The sequence below is a fragment of the Lathamus discolor genome, chromosome 8 (genome assembly GCF_037157495.1).
Source record: "Lathamus discolor isolate bLatDis1 chromosome 8, bLatDis1.hap1, whole genome shotgun sequence".
Taxonomy (NCBI): Eukaryota; Metazoa; Chordata; class Aves; order Psittaciformes; family Psittacidae; genus Lathamus; species Lathamus discolor.
This window is the reverse complement of record NC_088891.1, coordinates 10,326,552-10,351,238: the sequence shown is the minus strand read 5'-3', so window position 1 is coordinate 10,351,238 and position 24,687 is coordinate 10,326,552. Positions and strand designations below refer to the sequence as shown.

The window sequence follows — 24,687 nt, the reverse complement described above, 5'->3', positions numbered from 1 at the left end:
AGTCAGAAAAAGTTGTCCAGGTGCTTGTAATTGCTCCTTATCACACATGGAAGTAGGTTTCTGGATCCCCAGGTCTTGTGTTCTAGCTACTACTCCATGTTGTATGTATGTTACCAACCTATAGGCAGCGTCTCTTCTCCAGAACGTTTGAGCTTTACTATGCTTCGGTGCCCTCTACTGCTCCATTAAAATAATGCTGTCTCCTTGCTCTTGTAGAAGCATGGTTAGTTTTGTTCTGTGGGCTCCTTGGGCCAGTAGTTCCCCTGGTGAGCAGTTGCTATAATGCTGATTAGAGTAATGGACATATACTGTACTGAAAATTGATTTTCCTGAAGATTTTTTTTTTCTCTTCTGGAAGCCTGACATGATTCAGACTGAGATCATCGGGTTTTCTTGTTTTTATGGCAAGGGTAGATTTTATGTATATGTGTATGAGCAGTTTTTATTACTGTCTCCTTAATGAATATACAACATGTAGGGTCAGATATTCAGAAGTGTGGAGCCATTTCAGATTCCACTGAAATCAGGAGCTACAGATTTTGATTTGTGAGCTTCTGTGAATCAGCTATGAATTGAATTGTAGATTCTTATTCTTTTCCTGTGTTTTTATGGGTTTGGATTTTGTTTGGTTTTGATTTTTTTCTTGTGTTTTCCTTTCTGTAAGACGTTTTGCTTTTTACTAGGTACATTGGTAGATTCACTCTCTGCTTACTCCTGTTCTTTAGAAAGAAGCCTCGGGGATCTGTAAGCCATTGATCAACACTGTTGCTGTACTTGAGGCTTTTTGAATTGTATTGTTCAAGCTGCAAGGGTCTTTATGGAATGGAGTGTAGGAAGAATTGCATGTTCTCACCCTTGGAGAAGTAGTTCAGATTCAGAGAGCTATGTAATCTCCTTTCAGAGTTTTAGTCTTCCAGAATATGATCTGTTATGGAAACCATTGTCCCATAATGACAGGAATATTAGTCGTATGGCATTTTTTGTATAATTAGATGCAAACCAGACATGATATTCAGTTTTATTCCATTTTTAAATGCCTAATTTGCTACTAGATCCCTTGGCATTAGTCCATATAGGTTGCTGCTTGATTTTTGCATCATGTACATGCAATGGTAACTTGGAATTTCAGGCCATTTCCACCTCCCAGTGCTGCATTTTCTTACCAGTGGTAATGACTGATAATGCATTTGAGAAGGGAGAGGTTACCCTTTCATGGTGCACTGTGGTGCGAGATCTTTTTGCACATTTTCAGAATGCGTACAATGTGTTCTAATATAATCTTTAAACAGATTTTAGTTTATTCATAATCCATCTCTGCGGGGCAGATCTCCCTGTGGAATGAGATTCCTAGCGGCACTTTTTTTCTTCAGTGGTTCTTTCTAGCTCTCAGGAATACCCATAGTAAATGTTAAATTGGACAGTAATTAAACTATTTCCTAATCCCCTTTGATTCCTTGCAAGGATTATTTGAAATCTGCCACTCATTTACATTAATTTAGCATATGCTTTATTGATTTTGAATCTTGATTTTTAAAATGTGTGTGTTCCAGGTCAAATGCCTTGCAAAAGGTGAAATGTTTTATAACTATCATTAGCCCTCCCAGCCACACCTGCTATTGAAGTGTGGCATCAGGTTTATTTGACAAGACTGTCTTTCCTTTTCTGTACATAGCAAGGCTTTTCTTGGTTCTCTCCTTAATGATTTTCTGTTTGTGAAAGCACGTGATTTCCCTTATCTGTATGGGGCCATTACATTGGCACAGAGAGCAAATGCAATTTATAATTCAGTTTTTAAGATAGGCTGTCAGCAAATCCTGTCCTGACCACTCTTGAGAGTATCATATACAAAAAACGATTGTTCCTAGATCTGTGATTGATGTAGCAGAACTGATAAAAGTTGCATTGTTTGAAAGTGTTTATAAATCACCCTGTCCATATGTTCATTTCCTGTAATATGTTACTATGGTTTCAAATGTAATTGTGGGAGACACGAAACTGGCTTCATAACACTCTGGAATGAGGTTTGCTTCCATTTGGTGTACGTTGAAAGGTGGCTCAAAGCAAAAATTATAATCCTGGAATACCATGTACCTTACAACAGGATATCTTTGCTTTGTGGTTTTGAATTACTGAAGGGCGTAGTCTGAATTCTGTGTTTTTCCCCCTGCATTGCTGGGATTTATGCAAAGTAACTGAGCCAGTTGTAGGGATTGCTTGGCAGAGAGGATCGCAGGCTTTTTTCAAATACAATTCCTGTGCTCACTTGGGAGGTTAGCATTATGACAAGCTGGGTCTACAGTCAGTGCTGAGCTGGGGTTTTGGCTTTAACAGAGATGGACTACTAGAGAGCTCTGTGGTATGATCACAGATGCAGACCTCTGCTCCATTACTGAAGATGCTTCCCACTTTCTCGGCCAGGCCTAGGAGTTGGATGAAGGAGCAGTTATTACAGCAAGAGTGAAATCTGAAACAGTCTCTTCATGCACAGGTTTCTCCATTGCAAGGGATGGAAAAATAGTTTTGGAGAAGCAACGTAAGTTTTACTACCTTCAAGTTCTTTGTCAAAATTATCCAGGAGCATGATGGAGGCAGAGGGGTGGAGGTTTACCTTCTGTGACAAAGTGGCCCTACTCTAGCAGCTTGCTAAGAGGAGAGAATAGGTATAGCACAAACAGTGTTCTAAACTGTCACTCAGGGTACCCAACCATGGCTGCTGGTGAGGTTACTAGGCTTTAAACTGTGCAAGTTTTTCCAATTATTCCTTTAGGGAAGGAAAATAAAGCACAATATTGTCCTCTGAAGCTGCCACACGTTCTTCCAGGCGCAAGTATTATCTGTTTACACAGCCTATTCAGTTTTCCTTACTCATGAGTCCTGTTAAGGATACTATCGTTTGCCCAACTCCATCAAATGATATGAACCTCCTATTCTCCATAGTGGGCAAGGACAAGATTTGAATTCAGTACTGTAAAAACAATGACTTTTGCTCTTTCTGCCTTTTTTCATTTAGCGGTTATCTGTTTGGGTGAATTGTCAGCTTTCACGCTTTTTATAAAGGATTTGCACCGACAGACCAAAATCTTTCACTGACATCTGCGTCAGTTAAGTAGAATGCTTCATCACTGCAAACTAGTTTTAAGGAGCAGATTTGAATGAGTTCATATTTGTTAAGTGCAAATATTGTGACATTTGAGAGGCAGATGCAAAGTGGAAGATTTTATTTTAGTCAAGAAGTACTGGACAGCTTGGTTTCTGAATTAGGATTTGGGGATATAACAAAAACTTTTCGATTGCACAGCTAAGGTTATCCTTTATGTCCAGCTCGGGATGTGCTTATTTTATTTTTCCCCATCTGAAGAATTGGGAAGAATAGCATATTTGATTTGTGTTGTTCATTAAAGCAGCAAATGTAAATTCTGCTGCTGCTGGTTTAAGAGGTTAGAGTAGATGTCCAGGCTGGATGCCCATGCTCTTCAAATCAGCAAATCAATGCTTTATTCCTGTTCCTCAGGATAGAATTTATTAGCTGCTTCAGGTGTTATGTTCATGACATTGTATCAAAATATGGTGTGGTGGTACCTTCCAATGCTCTTTTCTTTGTTGATGCTTTTATTAGACTTGTGTAATTAAAAACTCAGAAGAGGTTTGTTTTAACAACATAATTACTTTTACCATTAACCTAGGAACTTTCTCTTACTTAAGGAAACTGCTGGTAGTATCTAACCAATTATCTAACCAGCAAAGCTGTATTTTCTTTTAATACATATCTGACAAATTTGTATTAATTTTTTGGTTTTGCAGACACACTTGAGATCTGCTTTTAATTACGGCTAAGATTTACAAATCAGAAACGCAAGCACAAGCATACAGCTTTTTTATCATATGTAAGTCACCTTTCAAAAACTGTCAAAAAACTGTATTTTTAGAAGCTGTACTTGTATAGACACAAGTAATGCAATAGCTGTGTCAGTCTCTGAGATTATGAACATGCTTACCATGAGAATATTCTTGGCGTAAGTCAGGAGTATTATATAATAAGGAAACAATGTCTTTTTATACTTTTCTTCCAAAACATTCCCTAGTGAGAACTAGACTAAAAAACCCCCATAGGATTGCCTATGAATAGATCTCATTGCAACAGGATAACTTTAGCCAAATTACACAAAGTAGATTTAAAATCCCTGTCATGTTTTCATAGTTATATTTTTAAAACCCTTTATTGGCATCTAATATGAGTTCTGATTGTATAACAAGACCAACAACGTGTAGATGTGCAAAACTGTCCCCTAGCAGTATGGATGTCTAAAAGGTAGGAGAGTGGTCAAAAGCAATAAACTACTTGAATGAAATAAAAACAGCAGGACTAATCCTGCTTTACCTAGTGTCCCAGAATGTACAAAAAGCAGTATGGGAGGATGAGGAAAATGGCTTTGGTTCAGTAATGGTATAGGTCTATGACCGTGTACAACACAAATAGGAAGCCCAGCACATGGTCATTACAATGACACCTCCAGAAAGGTTAGAGACCCACTGTAACATGAAGTTTCAAAAAGGAAGGGTATTGGGGCCTGCAGCACTTCAGATTTAGAAAATATACAAGTGGTAGATGGTTACCTCTCTTCAATCATTTTACTCCCCTGTGACTTACGTGGTTGTCAAGTACAACACAGAAGACAGCCCAACACATTCTACATGGCCACATACAAATGCTGAAAACTGAGGTGGAGCAAAAGGAAGGTGAATTTTAATATAGCAGCTGTGATCTGTGTTAATGATGTTTCCTAGTGTTTTATGAGTAGTTTCTAGAGAAAGTTGTTAATCGATGGTGACCAGGAGTATGTGAGTATATGAAAATATATGTGTACAATAGATGGCATTTGTAGTGCAAATAAGGATTTGGGAGTGTAAATTAATGATCCAAAATCGGCAGGAACAGTTCATCAGCAAGCTTAAAAGGAAAAGCAGTTTTTGGGTATGCAATGTATCTGTTTCCATACAGAATACATGGAATAGGTACATGTAGCCAGTCTTCAGAAGACAATGGAATTGTCATGTTTGAGTTATCTAAGCTGTACATACAGTAAATAAGAAACACAAAGTTGATTTGTGATAAAAGGGTAGAGCAAAACAGTAGTTAGGTAATTTGAAGAATACTGCCTGAAGTGAGAAATATATTGTGAAACAGTGTGTTTTGGAAGAGAGTTCCTTCTGGCAGGCATAAACCAGGACACACATCTGGGAAAGAACAGATAGCTGAGAGATGGACCTTGTCTCCAAGCAAAATATGAGTCATTGTTTTAATCCATTCGTCTTGCAGTGGGACCTTTCCTTCCTTACTTTTGTTTTCAGGATCCTGATTGCTTCTTCAGAGTAGCTAAATCTTAGCCCTTCTACCCTTCCTCAGTATCTGGTATGGATCAAACAGAAAATGGCTCTGGAAGAAACCCTGATCTGTTCCTTTGCTCTAAGGCAGAATCAATTCCAAGTAAACCTTTCCTGATGGATATTTGTCTAGCTTGTTCTTAAAAAGATTTGGTGATCAGGATTGCACAACCTTCCAAACTCCAGCATTTATTTATCTTTGTAGAGTATTTCGCTTATTTTTCCTTTATCCTCATCTAGCAACTGCTGTGACTTTGAGCACACAAACGAGAATGAGATCATAAGCCATTTTTACCATTAGCTATTTGCCATCTCTACAAAGACTGAGAAGCTTGTGCTTTAATTTTAAACCAATGAGATGCTACACAGATAATTTTAAATAGAGTTGAATGATGTGCATGGAGAAACCGTGGAAGTTAAATGCTGTGGATCAGTGAGGGGAAAAAAATGGTTGTTGATCTCCCTTTGTGCTCGGCAACATAGCTATGGTAAACTGATTATGTTGCGTTATTTGAATTGACTGATAACTGGCAAGCAAGACCTTTTTAAGGGAAAGCAAGCCTCCTTTTTGTGAGGGTATATTTTCACAAAAGAAATAAGTAGTGCCATAAAATATGGAACATTCAAAAGTGTTTGGAATCTGTCAGTTGGTGAACTTGTATAAAATGTTAGCTGTCTATAATGGACTGCATAGCTCATTGGTCCCCTGCGTCTCTTGAAAGCTTCACTTAAAGAGTTTACCTTTATGTATTTCGGTGGAAAAAAAGTGTGCAAACAAGCAGGAAGTAGTTTCAGGCTTTCAAAATTAATTTGTATACAAAATACATGAAAAGATATAAAAGATACTTATCTCTTTCATGCCAAAAAAAAGAGCTTCTCTATACTAAATGTGTTAAAAAAAAAAATACCATTTGGTTAAAATGTATGTGTGGGGAATTGTTTGATGTTCCTTCTTGTTCTCCAGACTCTCATGCAGTATAAGTGCAAATATTTTCATATTTAACCTGGAAAGTGAGATGGGATGATAACAGGGAGATTTCTGACAACTAAAATATGACTGACAACTTGCAACAAAGGTAAAGCAATCGTAATTTATGTGACAAATGCAACTTATTTTGGTGGTGGCAGGGAAATTCACGGCATCTGGGGCATAATTTGGTTTCAATAGCTAACCAAGAGCCGATGTTGTTTTCTTTCTTGTGCCCAAAAAAGGAGATAGTGCTCTTAAATGGAACTTTTTTTGTGGGTGTTTGAAGAAACATAATCGTAGACTCTAACCAAATGCCTACTTTATAGTCAGAACACTGATAAATGGAGGCTGGTAGAAGAAATAAATTTAGGAAAAGTATGTAAGAGTTTTTTTTCACTCTTCTTTGATCTTTATCTGCCCAGATGTGTAAGAAATCACATCCATGTCTCTAGTTTGGCTGTATCTGACATGGAACACAGGTGGTTCTTGTAGGTCCTCTACAAAGTCCAACAAAGTCACTAGAGATACTTTCCATTGATTTCAGTGGCTTTTAAATCAAGCTTTATTCATTAACTGTCTGCGGTAATATTTTGGTTGTCTTTCATTTACCAGAGTGTAAGGCAGAATTAAAAACAAAACTAAAGAAAAGGAGCATTGCTATTTAATTTATTTACACAAATTTTCCTGAAGCCCAAATGCTAATGCAACTTTTAATTAAAAACAACTAAACCCTCCAAAACTCTTCCCTTCTCTAAACCTTTCAAATACAAGCAACCAGGGAATTATATAAATAGATATTCTTACCTTTACTATAAAAAATTCATGCGGAAGTCCTATCTTGGAATAAGCTATTCATTAGTTGGCTTGGCAGAAGGAACACAATCCAAATGAATGAGCTGCCAAGAGTATTTTTAGTGGTTTTATATGTTGCCCATTCAAACCTTGGAAAATGTCTTTAGAAAATTGGACAAACTGACCACTCATTTTTATGGGCTTTCACAAGATCTAAAAGTGAAAAACAACTATTGTATTTAGCATCTGTTAATGGAGGTTTCAGGCTACAGAACTTGAGAAAGTACTGCTGGGAAGCTAATACAATAACCATAAAATATTGGACTGATAATAGGAAACACTGGCACTGAACAGATATGGAAAGAGTCATGCTAATATTCCGTATCCAGGCCTGTTACCCTATGCCGAGTGCTAAAGATACTGTAGTTAAACATACACAGTAGTAGAGATCTGGAATGAAGTCAGAATCAAACTCCAGATAGACGACATTGTCTTTTTCTACCATGAATACTGTTGGTTGGATAATTCTGTCTTTGGAGAATTAAAAACCAGGAACTCAGGCACAAAAGAGACAGCACGTTGTGCTAATATTTTTCCAAATGGGGAAGTAGATGTCCTTACCCCACATATGTAATGAAGCCCTCATCTTCCTTTATTTGAAGTCAGTGGCTTTTTTTCCCATTTTGCTTCTTTGGGAATTGGGTCTAGACTTGTGCTGCCATTGTAACTGTTCCCTTGACAGAATTTTTTTCCCCAATCTGGAAGCTAGAAAATCAATACAAGGGAAACTATTCATGAGATACCAAATGAGTTTCAGTGGCTTATATGTTATTTGATTCAAAGTGGAAAGAAATGACAAGAGATATTACATTTTTAATCCTACATAAAATATCATTCTGGGAAACCGTTCTTTGCACATGAAGTTTAATTTGGAAGATCTTTTTTTCTCAGCAACACTTTCTTTCAACCTGTGCAAAGGTGATATCCAAAATCTACCCTCAAAACGTGTTTTGGCTTGCAACTTCTGTATATTGGTATCCTCTGCACGACGAAATATAGGTAGGACATTTTAATGTTTTTTTAATTATCTAAAAATACTTCCTGAAGAATTTGAGCATGTTTTGCTGGATGTGAGAGAACACAGCTGGGGGAAGTTTAGATGACAGAATTGGTACAAGCTTTTGACTGCGAATAACCGGTGATCAAACAAAAGTTACAGGTATGACAGAGCAGCAACAGAAGGAGCTTAAGGATACATTTCACCAGTGCAGGTGCCCACCATCGAAGGTTCACAACATCTGCAAGTCAGGGTACCTTTGTGTAAAGGGAGCTCTTCACAACAATGAATGAAACTGTTCTTCAAGTGCAGGAAATCAGCTGGAGCCAGTGAAGCTGAGCAAACTTAAATATTAAATTTGTCTCTAAGTTAAGCATGAGTAATAAAAAGAAACACTAAAATTATATTTTGATTTTGGATCAGTTATGCCATTGCTTAATATCACCCAAAGATCAGGTCACGGTTAAAGGGGCAAGAACTGTTTTCTCTGAGAAGAAAACTCATCTTGTTAAATTTGATTTATGCCGTAGTAAAGAGGCACCGTGATCAGGCTGACAAGTTTTAGAGTTACTTTGGGCAGAATTAACTTCAGTCAGACTGCTTCTCGGTTATGGGCTTAATATTTCTCTTTCAATATATTAATTTAAAATGGCTCTACATTATGTGTTATCTACTTCAAAAATCAGGGGTGAGAAATACGTCAACATAAAATAATGCCTTTAAAATTCAAAACTGATAAACTTAATTTTTCTGTATTTATAGAAAGGAAAATTAGGATTCTTATAATTGCTGTCAGCTAACAATGTGGCTTTAATATTTTTCCTTTTGACATTTGTTCTGTTGCCAGGTGTATCTGCTTATGTTCTGTGATCTGCTTTGCATTACTTTTATAGAAATATTACCATTAAAAGTGCTACATGTAGTATTAAATAGCAGGGTGAGTCAGGAGACATGGGTCGAAGCTCTCGCTCACAAGCAAGAGGTTTGGATGCCTCATCTGAGTGATATGGTATAAATGCCTACAACCAAATCATCAGTCTGGCACTACCGATAATCTTGGCATTAAACTGGGGCAAAACATCCCAATATCCAGGCTTATGAATATTGCAGATTATGGATAGACAAAATGAACAGGAAAGACTTTTCTGTACTGGCTGCTTTAGCTACAGTTTATTCTTCTGTCAGTATTTCCCCTATAAACTCCTTTTATTCATAGGTTTGGCAGTTGGCCATAAAATTTTGCTTCTAGCTGGAACTTGGCAGACAGTGTCTCAAGTCAGGAAAATTATTTTAAACAAATTTAAAAAATATATGATATGTGTTGGGGCTCTTTTTAAAGTTAGAGGTGCAGTCGTTTTATTTTTCTTTTCTGAGAAAAAGGATTGGTTTCTGCGGGTTTTTTTATTGTAAATCCTCTAAACAAATTCTTAAAAAGAAAAAAAGATTGTTGTAACCAATTAGAAAAAAACATGAATTTTGTTTCAAAAGGATGTATATAGAGGTACTGTACATAAATGTCAAGGACCTGGGTGTTTTCAAGTTATTGCTTTTAGGGTATTGCTTTAAATTAAATACATAATTTATCATTGCAATGGGATGAAGCTTTTTTATTATATAAATTGTAAGGTGAATAGTGTGTAAGTTAGAAGTAATTTTAAATGCCCATACTCTCTCTTTATCTTTATTTACTTTACAATAACCTGTCTGTAAGTCTTGTACGCAAGAGTCTCTTGGCAAATCAACTCTTTAACAAATTCAACATAATACAGTAATTGATAATGTTGTGGGAACAAGTAGATACCATTCTGTGAATGTGTTGAATGGTCTAGGATCCAAATATACACGGATCACATATGTGTGTCGTGTAAGCAGAATAGCCTTTCTTATACTTCAGGGTTTGCAGTGCTAATTTGGGCAAATACCACCAGGATCACCACAAATCAGCAGGAGTGAAATTTGATGGCGATTGTGGTAACAGCTCCTGGCTTTGTGTCAGGGCCCGTTCTTCTCCATGTTCTTACAACTTACCTGTAGGCTGGAAAAAAAGTGCCACCCTGTGCTCTGCTCTGTCACTTCGCTCCTACTTGTAAATTATAAGTTTGCTACCTTGATTAATTTTAATCTAGAGTTTCAGTAGTTCATAGCATTCCTGCCATAGCTCTCCTTACCCTAGAAAGACTTCCTCAACTTTGGTCAAGTGGATCTCCATCAAATGAACAGATCAAGAAGGAAATGAGGAGGTCATAAGGCATAGGTGTTTTATCAAGAGGTGATGAGTCTGGGATAGGTACCTGACCCCTAGGAGAACTGTTTAGAAAATGAACATGAGCTGCCTTCAGTGTGCGCTCGCAGCCTAGAAAGCCAACCATATCCTGGGCTGCATCAAAAGGAGCGTGACCAGCAGGTCGAAGGAGGTGATCCTACCCCTCTACTCTGCTCTCTTGAGACCTCACTGGGAGTATTATGTGCAGTTCTGGTGCCCTCAACATATAAAGGACATGGAACTGCTGGAACAAGTCCAGAGGAGGACCACGAGGATGATCAGGGGACTGGAGCACCTCCTGTATGAAGATAGGCTGAGGAAGTTGGGGCTGTTCAGCCTGGAGAAGAGAAGGCTGCGTGGGGACCTCATAGCAGCCTTCCAGTATCTGAAGGGGGCCTATAGGGATGATGTGGAGGGACTCTTCGTCAGGGACTGTAGTGACAGGACAAGGGGTAACGGGTTAAAACTTAAAACAGGGGAAGTTTAGATTGGATATAAGGAAGAAGTTCTTTCCTGTAAGGGTGGTGAGGCACTGGAATGGGTTGCCCAGGGAGGTTGTGAATGCTCCATCCCTGGCAGTGTTCAAGGCCAGGCTGGACAGAGCCTTGGGTGGGATGGTTTAGTGTGAGGTGTCCCTGTCCATGGCAAGGGGGTTGGAACTGGATGATCTTGAGGTCCTTTCCAACCCTTACTATTCTATAATTCTATTATTCTATTTTGTTCTGTGTTGTACTGTTTTGTACATAGAAATCACAATTTATAAGCATTCAAAATTATGTAATCACTGAAGTATGATGGCAATTTCATATGGCATCACAATATGGAAACCCCCCTGAAAAATAAGCCTTGACAGGAAAGATTTTGCACACTTGCCAGTGCACCAATGTGTCATTATGATCTTTAGAAGCTTGTGGAAATCCTCTCCTTTGTCACAGGCGTAATGCTCATCCCTTTGTCAGTGTTACTCTTTTCTTTCCACTGCATGTGCTGAAGTGATGCAATTTTTACCTTTTGAGGCAAGTTTTAAAAATTGCATGGTAAAGTATTTAAAGAGCCTTTATTTGGATGTTTGCAAATATATTTAATAAGGTAAAAATAATGCCAGATATATTTCCCAGAAATTGGAATCTCTTTTTCTATTATGCACCTGAGGAATTCTGGTACATTGGACTCTGGCTGACCCATCATGCTGTTTATGCTGGATGAAGAACATGTGGTGTGCAGTGTGAAGGTGGAAAAACCCAGTGTATCCAGGTGCAAATTTTGAGTAAGCATTTGGTAAAGCTTGCATGGACTCTTACTACTTTTATGAACTCCAGGAAATATACGGAATGTTGTTAATGCAGATTTATACATAGGCCCAGAGATAATTAACATGGAAAAATGTCCTGAAGACTTTTTTTCCCCCTATATAGTTTGTACCTATTATAGATACACATAGGAGAAAGCACAATGTTTATAGTTTCAAAATAGAGGGTGGGAGAGCTCTGTAAGGGGCACTAAAATCTGACTTTGGACACTGGGATGTAATTCTCGGCTGTGCTACTGGCACAGCTCACCTTCTCTTCCTCCTTCCTGTGGTTAGGATCTCATGTAAAATGGACATCACAATACATAGCCTTAAAAGCTGCCATCAGCAGGTATTAAGACTGCATGTTATATTTTTTCACATGAAAATGAAAATGTTCTCAGGTCTGTGGCAAGATACGGTTGCACAACCAAATGCAAGGACTGTATATTTAATAATACCATTTTGTGAAGAATATTCTCTAATTTAATGTAGTTATACTTAAAAGTTATATCTTAACAAGTTCTTCATGTTAATGCAATCAATGGTATTTTAAAAAGGAATATCATGTTTCTTAAACTTTTTAAAGTATTCCGTTCCTTCTTTTTTGCATATTCTAAAATTCCACCTTTATCTCAGTTCCAGCCCCTGGCAAGTGTTTGCCTCAGACTGGCTACTGAAAGTGGGCAGTGTGCTACAATCTATATTGCTTTCTTGGTTATGTTCCCTTTTCAGAACCTCTGTGCTTTTCCCAAGTGTGGCTTTTGAGTCATTTGCCAGCTACACGTGCAAATCTTTAAGTTATAATTCTCCAGACCACTTAGAAATGGAGGGAATTGGAGTGATGCTAAACATTTCTTAGCGTAGTTTCCATTTCAGATGGGGCAGATACAGAGGAATGAATATGTTTTGAGAGTTAAAATTTATGTATTTCCAGCTACATGTTCACATGTACTTTTAAATCTTGGAAGACAATGAAATACTAGGAACTCGGGGAGAAGTTTTTCATATTCTTGATCCTGGTCAGCTGTCCTGGATGATTGAACCTAAAAGCATTAAAGAAGCAAGAACTTCTTGCTTGGCTGAGTATCACCAAAGTTGGCTATTATCCTGATGTTTGTTCTCAGGATGCAAGATCTCTCTATGCTCTAGTACTGGTGAATGTGGAATAGCATTTGCTGTTATAGATAGGGCACGTACAGGGCTCATGGCTCTAGTTAGGCAAGCGTGAATGAAAACTGAGTCAAAAGAAACTGTATTGTCAGGTGCATTGTCAGTGATATCTATTTGCAGGACATGCTTATCAGGGTTTAAAAAAATCATTTCTGTTTTTGCTATGCATTTGTCTGTCAGAATAGTAATTTATGGAATATAACCCAAGAAAATAAAACAGGTTGCCATTGTCCAGAACAGAGGACAGAGGCAAGTGTTCCTCTTGTAAAAGGTAGGTAATAAAAATGTACCCTTGGACTTCAGTATAGATCATCAAAACCTGTCAGCATTGAGTAAGACTAAAATTCATGTGGATTTTCTTTAAACTCATCCGAACAATGTAGTTAACTCAGAAACGGGAAAAAGAGCAGATTAATTGTGCTGTAACTACTTCAGTGCTGATTCCATTCAGTAGGAACATGTAGGTGCTGTCCTTAGCTGTTGTTAGATGCAGAAATAACTGCAGGAGCTGGTATACTAATGCAGTTGCTCTCTACTTGAAGCAGTTAGGGTGGGAACCACCATGATTCCTTCTCCGTGCCCACAAATTCCATGTTCCCTCTGTTACTGCTCACAAAGAAGGAAGGAGGTGATACAGACTCTTTTCGGTGCCAAAAGCCTCAGCTAGCTTATAGGTGCCAAACAGCCAAGCAACATTTCATCCCTTCCTGAATGCCAAAAGCCTCAAGTATCCCTGCTCCACCTGCCAAAACCTCCAACTTTGTCCTGACAACTCCTGCAGTGCAGGCCTGTGTTGTCAATATGAAATTTTGCAACACACTAACAATGGAAAATCTGGATGCAGTATAATACAGAAAAACATGCTGGGATTTGCCTTCAGTTTAGTATCAAAATGAATTACGCTGTAAATATTTCCTGTGTGTGACTGTTTTGCATGTTTTATTTTCCAAAACTTGAATTTGAATTTATTCAAAACTGCTGTAAAATGAAAATATATTGCAGAATTCAACACTGAAAGCTCTGAACTACATCTGAGCCCTCAGATGTATTCTTTCATGAAGCTGAATAAGTCCATCATTCGCCTTTTGGCTCATTTGTTTTTGGTGATTCTCCTTGTTACTAAGCTTTACTAACTCATGTTTCTGAAATGCTTTTTGTTACCAGGCACTGATTGCATTTTGCAGTCGGTTCATGGTGCATGGACACCACTACACAGTAGCAAGGCCAAGTGCAAGGAATAGTTAATGAGACTGAAATAATGTTAGTATATTAAAACTAATTACTTCTAAACATCTGCTTAAAATAGTTTCGTTTACTCCCTGGTGGTTTTTATCAGTCAGAAATAATGATGCATTGTTTTTTCTCCAGGATCTTAAAATTCCATATCCATTCTTTTTCACATACAGAATAATTTATAATTTACTTTCATACATGTAAGTAAAAGATATATTAAACTTAATGGCATACACAGTGCACAGTTAGGTACACCCAGCAGTAGTAAAAATATATCAGGAAATGTCTCAAAATGTGTCCTAATGAAACAAGTGGAAGTTTTTCCCCTAAAATCAGGCAATGCAAGAACTCAATAATAATTCTTATTTGTCTGGAAAGAAGTTTTGACTGTTCTTCTATTTAGTTGCTGACACAACTGAAATAATTTTTCCTAAATCTGTAATCTGAATTCTACACCTTACATACAAAATAGAGGTGTAAATCATTTCTGCATGTGACCTTAGCAAGGAAAGAGATTTCTAGTGTAGTTTGTTGCAAAGCCATAGACATAACAGCCAGCGTCAAAAGTGAAGGATACAGTTCTGAGGCTGAAGAGCATATCCAGTGATTATCTGCAGGTAAATACTTGTTCTGTCAGTTATGCACTCTGCTCATGGATACAGTCAACAGTGCAATTTGATACCTTTTCCACCAAGTGTAGTGTCTGGAATGAAGAATCTGGGAAATGCATCACAAGCTACTCAGGCAGGATATTTTCCCTTTAGTGCCATAATTCCTTGTGCTACCTCTCTTCAGAGCTGTTGTAGGTATGAGGAGAAGAAAATGGCATAGTGCAGTCCTGCACATGAAGAGTGGTGAATAGAACATAACCTTGTGCTTTGGAAGAGTCTGAAAGTCAGGAAAGTGTTAATAGTACTTATGGATTGTGAGAGTGGGAAGAAGCAATAAAAAGGAAATGCTTCATCTCTGTTCAAAATACCATCAAGGATGAAATTCACTCCTGGGAGAAGGGCCAGTACTGAGCTTTGGGTATTGCTTAATTTAGGCCTTCAGTGGGACTGAAGTGGTGTTTATACCCTTCAATAGGTTCTTTCACTTCAATGAATTTAATCTGAAGAATCTAGATTCTATATGGAGAAATTTAATTATACGCAATATGCTATTAAATAGCAATATGATATAGCTGTGCCAATGTAACTCCTTATGGGGATTCTCTTTTGGACTTTGGCATGCTGTTTTGAATTAATATAAACTACTTTGATAAGAAGCCATGAGAAAAATCAAGAGTGCTCACCCAGAGAGCTGCAGTGACGTTGGTAGAGTAGCAGATGCATTGGTAAATATTCCTGCATAAGTCCTTACTTGTTCTGACAAAGTCTTATTTTGTGAGCCACATCACTCTAACCTGTTTGAGTAGAACATTTTATATATCCATCCAGCCCTAGGCACGATCTGCACTGGCAGATGCTGCCCAGAGATTGTATTCAGTCTCTTCTAGAATATGACAGAGCTGGGCACCCTGCTCTGGGGAAGTGCTCAGGGGTGTGTCACCAGGCAGGATTTAGGGTAGTTTGTGTGTGATACGTACATGGCAGAGGGACTGTCACCTGGGGACTCTTGCAGATGAATCCCAGTCTGTACGTTTTTTCATTACACATTCTGTTACAATAATACTCATATGTCAAATGCTATGTGGCTTGTGGCTATGCGGTTTGTGTTTGTATTTAAAGCAAAAATGTATGCTGAAACCTCTGGAAAACAAACATATAAAGTAACGGAGCCTTTCTGTTGAGAAGCTGAATCTTTGTTACACTGAATGCTAAACATTTACATATCCAAGCCTTATGTAATGGATGTCTGAATAATAATAAAACTGCACAAACTGACCTTCATTCTCTGGCACCACATCTCCTTTGAAGTCTGCATGACCAAATTCAAGACAATTATGTCATCCTTCATAACAGCCAAACAAAAGTTTGGCCAAATAATCATTTTTCTCCATATAACAGCACTGTGTTTTATTTTTGTGATGTGTGTCAATGTAGCTGTTGTTATTTACTGGGTGTTACAAGTGACAGTAAAAACCCCCTTGTTTTATATTAATGATCAGCCCTGGTAACATCTGGATTTCATTTTACCTCAGTACCCACTTCTGCTATACTCAGTTACTTTGAGTAGTATGTTGCGGGGCAAGAGTGGCTTGAAAGCACGCAGACAAATAATTAGCAGAACATTATAGAATGAAAGCACACAGACAAATAATTGGTAGAAATAATTAGCAGTATGTGCCCATATATGACAGAAGTGAAACAGAGCCCAGGATGGAAGAGGGGAAACTGGCACTAACATTTCCCCTTTTGTCCAAATCTACCAGTGCCACACTTTGAGTAAAATTCTCCATGTACAAGGCTGTCTCTGTCAGTTAAGGGTTGTCAGCAGAGAGTCAGATTGCACGTTACTGGGCCTCAGACCTTGGGGAAACCTTGGCATACTGTCATCTCAGTCTTTGAGACTCTGCCTATGTCACCAAGCACTTTAATACTTGTTTATTTTCCCTCATGCCCTGGTTCAAGTGATCTTTGCTCATGTATGTGCAGTGTCATGATTTAACTCTTTGAAAATGAATTATAGATTGGATATGGATTGGGATGGATATAGAATGGGAGGAAATATTTTTTGAACCTACCTGTGTCATATAAACTGGATGCATTTCTGAAGAGAACATTGTATAGTTTCTTAAACACTGCTTTGAGTGCAGTGCTTGCATCTAACCCTGCGTTTGCATGTAATGCTTTTGGAAGGGATACAGCTCCTGCTAGCGTAGCTGGATCCAGTGGAAGTGTGACGCCTTGTGCCATCTAGTTTTACGTAAAGAGCAGCAAATCATGTAGGTTGTGTTTATAGCTGGCTTAAGTTATTTTATCTGGACTCCCTACAGCTCTTGTGCCTTTACTTGATCGTGTTACAGCATGGGTACATATATGCATGTACATGCATACATTTGTGTGTGTAGCTACATACTTGCACAATGAATGTGCCTGATGTATGTGTTGTACTTCATCTGTTGCGAAATTAAACTACTAAAGGAAAAATGCTTCCATTCTAATACGGTTCAGCAAAGCTTCACTTCTGAACTGTTAGAATTATGACTGAAGACAATAAAGCCATGAAAAACTGAAGAAACAAACCACAAATGCAATCCTGATAATAATAATACCCTTTTGTATCCAATTGCAATTAGCTCTTGATTTAATTCCTAAATGAGCTTCCAAGATTTTGTTGGTTTAAATCATAAAGTTGATGATCTTTTCTTTATTTTACTTCAGTTTGGTGTCGTGGTGTAGACAAATGTAATATGTAGAGTTTATGAAATCAGACAGCTAGTAAATCAGTATTATTTTGCTAGTAAATTACAAAGCCAGTGCAAGCTGCTTTTAACTCTTTCCCATGGGACAAACAGTTTGAACTAGCTGGAGTTTAAGTCAACACTGTGGGCACTGAATTAGTCAGTGATTCTGAAGAAGGCTTTGCTGGCATAAACTTCTGCTTTGATCATCCTAGTATTTACAGCTTTTTAATTAGATACAGTTCAGAACAATGGCTTTTATCAAAGCAGTTTGGGAAGTGAACAACTGGACATTGTTTTGGGCTTTAGATGACATTTTGTCTGTTAATATCATATGGCTGGTTTTAATACAATGATGAAGTTAGGATTATTTTCGGCATTGTCACTGCTTTGTCAAAAGAAACTAGCTAGTTTAAAAAAAGAGCGTGGCATGTATTGCTTTTTTAATATCATAAGTTTAATCATTTTTCAACATATTAAAAAATGATCATTTGCCTTGGGATTGTAGAAGACAGACTTTAATTTTGTACTCATAAATTTGAAAGAAGTGACTTTTTGTTCATCTTGACTTATTTTCATGTGCTGAGTGATTTGTTGGGAAGTGCTGAGCTCTTTTTGTTCAAGATTGAAGGCAGTTGGTTCCATTTTCAGTGTCAGACATTGCAGAGTTGGCTTCTGATGTAAAGTAAACCCAAAGCCAGTGTGAAAATTCCTCAGGGATCTTGGCAGAGTAGGGCTCTGTCGTTCCTGGAATGGTAGATTGGCTTAAGTACACTTTTAAAGCTTTACAGTAAATGTTCGTAAAGTGGTAAAGTTAGGGGAGCAAGAAAGTCAAGGAGCCACTGATGTGTTTAGAGCAACTTCTGCAATTTAGTGTTCAAATAGAGATAGCTTACAAAGGTTCTTTTTTACAAGCTCAAGTTTTTTGAGGAAGAGATGGAAATCTTTGGAAATGGTCAATGTTTGTTAGCTGCTTAACTACAGGGAGCAGTGCTATAATACTAGATCTGCCTACTCGTATTAATGCCTTTAAAATGTGTTTTAGTAGTCCTTGGTTCTGCTTAAGTGCAGCTAAGTTTATCTATTTACCACTTGGGTTTATTGTTCAATAGTTATAGATACAACTGTGGTGTGAATGCATCCTAACCTCATTCATTGAAATGGGCCAGTTTCTCCTTATATTGTTAAGATTTGAATTACACATCCTTCACTTTTAATTCACTTTGGTGGTTTTGGAAGAAAATAATGAGTCTTGTTCTCGTAAGTTTATTTCTGAAATAAAATCTGGATTAAAGTGTGTTCATCTGGTTTAGTATTAAGACATATACTAATCTCTTGCATTAATCTCAATCTAGTCACTCATTAAAATCTTTTTCATGGAATCATAGAATAGTTAGGGCTGGAAAGGACCTTAAGACCATCCAGTTCCAAACCCCTTGCCATGGGCAGGGACATCTCACACTAAACCATCTCACCCAAGGCTCTGTCCAACCTGGCCTTGAACACTGCCAGGGATGGAGCACTCACAGCTTCCCTGGGCAACCCATTCCAGTGCCTCACCACCCTAACAGGAAAGAACTTCTTCCTTATATCCAAACATGTTTTTAACATGTTAAACTTTTTTTTTTGGCACTTATGTAGCACTTATGGCACTTGAAGGTTTACATAGATGCAATTGATTTTGTAATGTTTATATCTCTTTGCCTGATGATTTCTGACGGGTAGCTCTTCTGTGTTTCAGTGCACTTGTTTTCTGGGAGGGGGAGTAAAGATTCTGAAATACAAGTTCAGTTGTGCCTTCCTTTGTTGTCAAAAATAAAACCATAACGTGAATGTACTGCCTTTGTTTGTCAGAGGTCTGCTCAGGTGCCCACTTAGGTTGATGGGAATAAAAAAATTTGCTGTAAATAGTCTTTATTAAAGCTTGGATGAGCTCTTCATGTTCTGACATTTGCAATTGTATTGGGGCAGAGTAAATATCAGTCAGTGTTCTCTGTCACTGGGATAAATGACTCACTGCCTCATTTTTATCCACAATATGACTTTCATTCATAACGACGTTAATAGTGACTACATTATGTTTGAGGTAGTTTTATGTGCAAACTCTATCACCATGGTGATTAGAGAAATTGGTGTTTTCCTCTCAGTCTGGGTGTAATATAAAGTTCTAAAAAGTCTTAACTTCTTTATAACTGACCCAGTTCTGATGACTCTCAGGGAATCGTTCTTTGAAGTTTTGTTATGAAAATGTGTGCATGATATTCTTTTCAAAAGAGAAATTTTAAAGGTTGCAGAGACAGGGGAATGAAAGTAGGATGTAAATGGAACAGCTGCTGAACAATCGTGGCAAAGTCAAAGAAAGGCTTGGGGAAACCCTGAATTTAATCACCCTATGTTTTCTTCATGAAGAAGATCAGAAACCAAAAAATACTCTCTTAAAGAAGGCCATGACTGAATAATTTGATTCATATTACTTTTTAATATTGAACTATTATATTTAAGCAACCACTTTCTAAAATGTTCTGATAAAATTCTCTGGGAAATGAACAGGATACAATGCAAGTGAAAAAAGACATTTTTAAAGGTCATTTGAAGAAGAATTTTGGCCTTTGCCACAAATCTTTCATTTTAACATTTATGATGTCTGGTAATAATGTTTTTGAAACCTGTGTGAATGAATTTAAGCCTAAATCAGTGTATAATCGGTGTAACCTAAAAATAACTCTATAAGTGATCTTTAATCTTTTCCCTGATCTTTTTCAAAGTAATAGCACTTTTTGTAATGAAGTTGTATTCTTGATTTGCTTCCCTGATTGCAGTTCTGGATGTGCACTCTGAAAGATTTGATGTGCTTAATTCCTGTACTACTGCCTGAGCGCAATCACACTTGGGATAAAAAGAGACTTAAGTCATCTTATTAGTTCTGGGTATGAAACTCCTTTCGTTAGGATCTCAGAAAGCCCAGCACCTGCTCAGAACATGATACCTGTCCTGGTTGCTCTAGATCTACTGTGGTTTCTATGCAGAATGTTGGGAATGACAGAGTATTTGTACATAGCAGTCCTTTGGCTGAAGGCACCACATTGAATACACTATATCTTCAAAGACTCTGCTTCCTTTCCCATGTAATTATTATGTATTGAAATAGCAAATAAATTCAAAATATTGTAAATAAGCAACAAAGTAATGTGCACAGTACTGTTAATGGCAAGCAGTAAAACATATACCAAATAAATTAATGTGGATTGTTTTATTTCTTCTATGGTCAATTTTCTTAGACCTCCAGAATTACCCGCTCTGATGAAGATAAGGATGGCTCCTGGGATGCCTGGGGAGCCTGGAGTGATTGCTCACGGACATGTGGGGGGGGAGCCTCCTACTCACTGAGGAGGTGTTTAAATGGCAGGTAAGCCAAAGGCTTATGTGTGTTTATTCTTCTGCAGCTCTGAGGTATTTCCCTGTCCTCATGTCTGTAGAGAAGCATTATTGCTTCTGTTTATGGAACCAAGCAGTGTGCACAAATCAAGTGTAATGAAATACTGCTTTTAATATGCTTTTGTAATATTTTAGATAAGTATCTTAGCCTTCAACTCTGATAGAACTTTAGCATATTATTATGTTTGTGGAATAACGAGAATGATTTAGTATGTTCAAATATTGAGAGAATTCCCTGTCACTGTAATATAAAGTGAATGTTGAGTTACCTGCATACAAATCAGCCTGCACTTGAACATTACTTGAAATAATGTTCAAGTGCAGGCTCCTCCATGTCTTCCCTGTAATGAAGAACAAGTGACCTACTCTGCGTATGGATGTACACATGCTGCTTTCTGTTAGGAAGCTTTTCCTCTGCTAGCTGTTCTTGTGCAGTGGTCCTGGTCGCCATGCATTTTCATGGATAAGCCTTAGTGTAACTGGAAGAGAGCAGTGTGTGTGGTGAAAACAGTTTACCTCAGTAGTAAAGCTGGACCAACACAGGATTTGTTGCTACAATCCTAAAAGTAGGAGTAATGCAATATACCTGTAGTCAGGCTAGAAGAGATCCCAACCAACTGAGAAGCATCTGTGCTGGTGTACATGATCGCATGCATTGCTTGAATTATTCTGGAGATTATTAAACCTGGTGGTTATGCTTAAACTTCTGTTTTGTTGAGATTTCTTAAGTGAAATGCAGTATCACCCAGGAATTTGATTTTTCTTAGAGAAGGCTTGCAGTGTGACACACTAGTGAAGTGCAAACCGTGTGAAATATGTAGCTAAAGATGATTGATTAAAGCACTGCCTGTTTCTTTTAGTGAAAAATGCACAAAAGGCTTTGAGAAAAGCAAGAGTTCAAGCAAGAAGCCGTGATATTCTACCAGAGTGTTAGGAACTATGAAATGAGCTCAATAAATTGCAGCAATATAAATTCCACTGTGGTTTTATTAATATTTTTAATGTGTTCCCCTGTGAAAAACATGTGTTTTCCATACCTTGACAAATGTGTACTTTCAAGGGTTTTTTTTTTTCTGTGTTTTATTGTTGTTGTAATGTCCAGGAAATGTGCAATTGTGAAACAAAGTTTTCACATTTGTGTGTATCATAAACATTTTTAACTTACATGTTCTGGTGCAATCTATCTTGCAAAAGAATGGAAATTTGAGACATGTAATACCTTGAGCTTGCAGAGCTGTACCTTCAGCTGAGCTTGTTGAACTCTTGCTTCAGGCATCCGTTGCCTTTTCCTTTTCAAATGGTAGTTTTCAATCTGTCACACATATTAAAGAATTTTCTTAATATTTGCAATCAATTTTCATGCAAAAAGTGGAAAGTTCAACAACAGCTTTAAATTACCAGCCATGCATTCATGCATTCTTTAATTTAAGGCAGGCTTTTTTTGGTAAAAAGCTATTATCCCAAAACATTATTGCTAATTCTGGAGACATCACTAATTATAATTCCCTGACAAATAATTTGAAATACGTTTTCAGTTCTTTCAAGGGCTTGATTTTGTCATTATTAAGGGAAGTAAGTATCTTACCCTGTGCAAAGTGCCGGTCAGTTACTGAGGAGTTTGGCAAACTTTGTCCCTAAGAAAACAAAAGTGTGAACCATCCCCCACCCCCAATTATGAGACCACAATAAAAATCATGACTTTATTATATGCCTGTTATTTCAGCTACTAACAACAGACTTTGCCAAGGATCTGGGTTGCCTGGATTTCAGGATTCACATGCATTGGGAACTACAGAAATGCATGAGAATTTGATTTCATTAAAAATTATGAAATCTGCTCATGTGGCAGTAAAATTACATGCTGTTCTTCAAAAGTTGCATTGGGTTTTGGAAGAAAGGTTTTAAGCTGTTCTTTCTTTCCTAAACAAAACAGGAGAAGGGAAAGTTAATGCTCATTATCCCGATGCTTGATTAAAGGATTGCGTAGATACTCTGATCCTCTTTTCTTCTGGGTTGCATCTTGTGGGTTAGAAGCAGCTTTGCTGCAGTCAGCATAGATCAGGCTTAGGGATATTTTGTGAAATCTTTTTCACGAAAGAAATGTGGTTTTCATAAGGTTTGCAGTAAATTAGGCTTACAGGGAAAGCCACACGTTCTTTGCTAAAGAGAGACAGCAGTGTAACCTGTTGAATCCCCAGATCCCCTTTGTATTTAAACCTTGCATTTTGAGTCCAAATTATGGTAGGGCAGTAGCTATAAAAGTCTAATTTTCAGGCGAATAACTAGCTGTAAAACAGGCATGGTTGTGTTTTGCCATTATTCAGTGTAACCAATTTACTCTGTTTTTCAGGAACTGTGAAGGTCGAAATATTCGATACAAAACCTGCAGTAATAATGTGAGTCTGGTTTTTAATCCTATTTTACTTATTCAAGCAATGTGTTAAAGTTCAAGAAATGCTGCTGCTTGTTTAAAACCTCATAATACGTAATTTTCTTTCCATCATTAATACAAATTTTAAAGACTTCAGTCTGCATGACACCACAAGGTCTGAAAATTAGGCTTCCCAAATGGACGTTTTCTTTTGAAATTATAAGGCCAATTGTGATTCAGAATGTTTTATATCTTTTACTAGGAAAGTTACACATTTTGGTGGATTAGCAAATCAGTTCTCATCATAAACTAGAAAGTGCTTTTCCTGGGAGTGCTGTCTTTCAGATGAAGCATTAAACTGAGCTGTTGATCAGTTCATGATTCGTAATGATTTGTGATCCCTAATGATATGGTGGTACTCTGAGCAAAGAGGTTAACTGCCTGTGTCCCTTCCTTATCTTAAATTGTATAATTACTCCTTCTATTCCCTCTGTTTCCCTAAGCCCAGATCTTTATATGTCTATATGTAAAAGAATATATATTGAGGTATGCTGGCATTGCTGATTTCCATGACTGATTTTAAAGCTGGAGTTCTGATTACACAGTTGCTGTTAATGTGATGCAATCACGTTATACAAACACATTGTATGACAACCAATTGCATACACCATACTTCATGACTTGTCCCCAGCTGATTGTAGTGATGTTTTGTGCTTAAATGTGTGTAAATGGCTTCTGCCTTTCACTCCAGATGTAGTCTGTTCAAGGTGTACAGGACTTTGTGATAGCACCGTCCCACAGACGTTTTTGCAAACACGCTAATTCAGGGTGGTTTATTTTCAGCAGTCTCCCCCTTGCATGGGTTACCTTACCATGTAAATGATAAGTCAATGTGATATTCACATAATCCCATTCCAGAAAAGAGAGAAGGTGGATGAGTAACTAAATCAAAAGTGTCTTATTTTTTTTAATGTCTAGTGCATTTGATTCATCTGCTTCTAGGTGGGAGAAAGGTAGCAATTTTCACCCAAATACTGCTAAAAGGTGAGGGCTGCAGTTCCCTTGGGTTGAATTATATCCAGGCAAGAGCAGGTGATACTCATGGCATTGCCAACCCTGTTTAATCTGCCAGCAGTGTGTAGCTGTGAAGTATGACATTCTTAGCAGCTTGATACTGAAAGCTGCCCAGTAAATATGTTGTATTGGTGTATATCCTGGGAGAACTGGCCATTTCCATTCTTCAGTTTGCTACACCTACAGTTTATTGTGTGCCAGTTGGCTTTTGCCCTCCTTGAAAACAAGACTTGCTAGCACCTTGAATTGCTCTAATGCTTCACTCAGTGCTGGATGGATTTTCCACCACAGCAGCTGCTGCCC

The 24,687-nt window shown here is 37.7% G+C and overlaps 1 protein-coding gene across 1 annotated transcript in view; it reads left to right on the top strand.

Moving 5' to 3' along the window:
* ADAMTSL3 (ADAMTS like 3) overlaps positions 1–24,687 on the top strand; it is a 150,457-nt gene that overhangs the window by 32,178 nt on the left and 93,592 nt on the right. The window contains exons 3-4 of the mRNA XM_065688592.1: positions 20,783–20,910; positions 23,290–23,335. Coding sequence (XP_065544664.1) covers positions 20,783–20,910; positions 23,290–23,335 — 174 coding nt within the window. The remainder of the gene's footprint in view (positions 1–20,782; positions 20,911–23,289; positions 23,336–24,687) is intronic.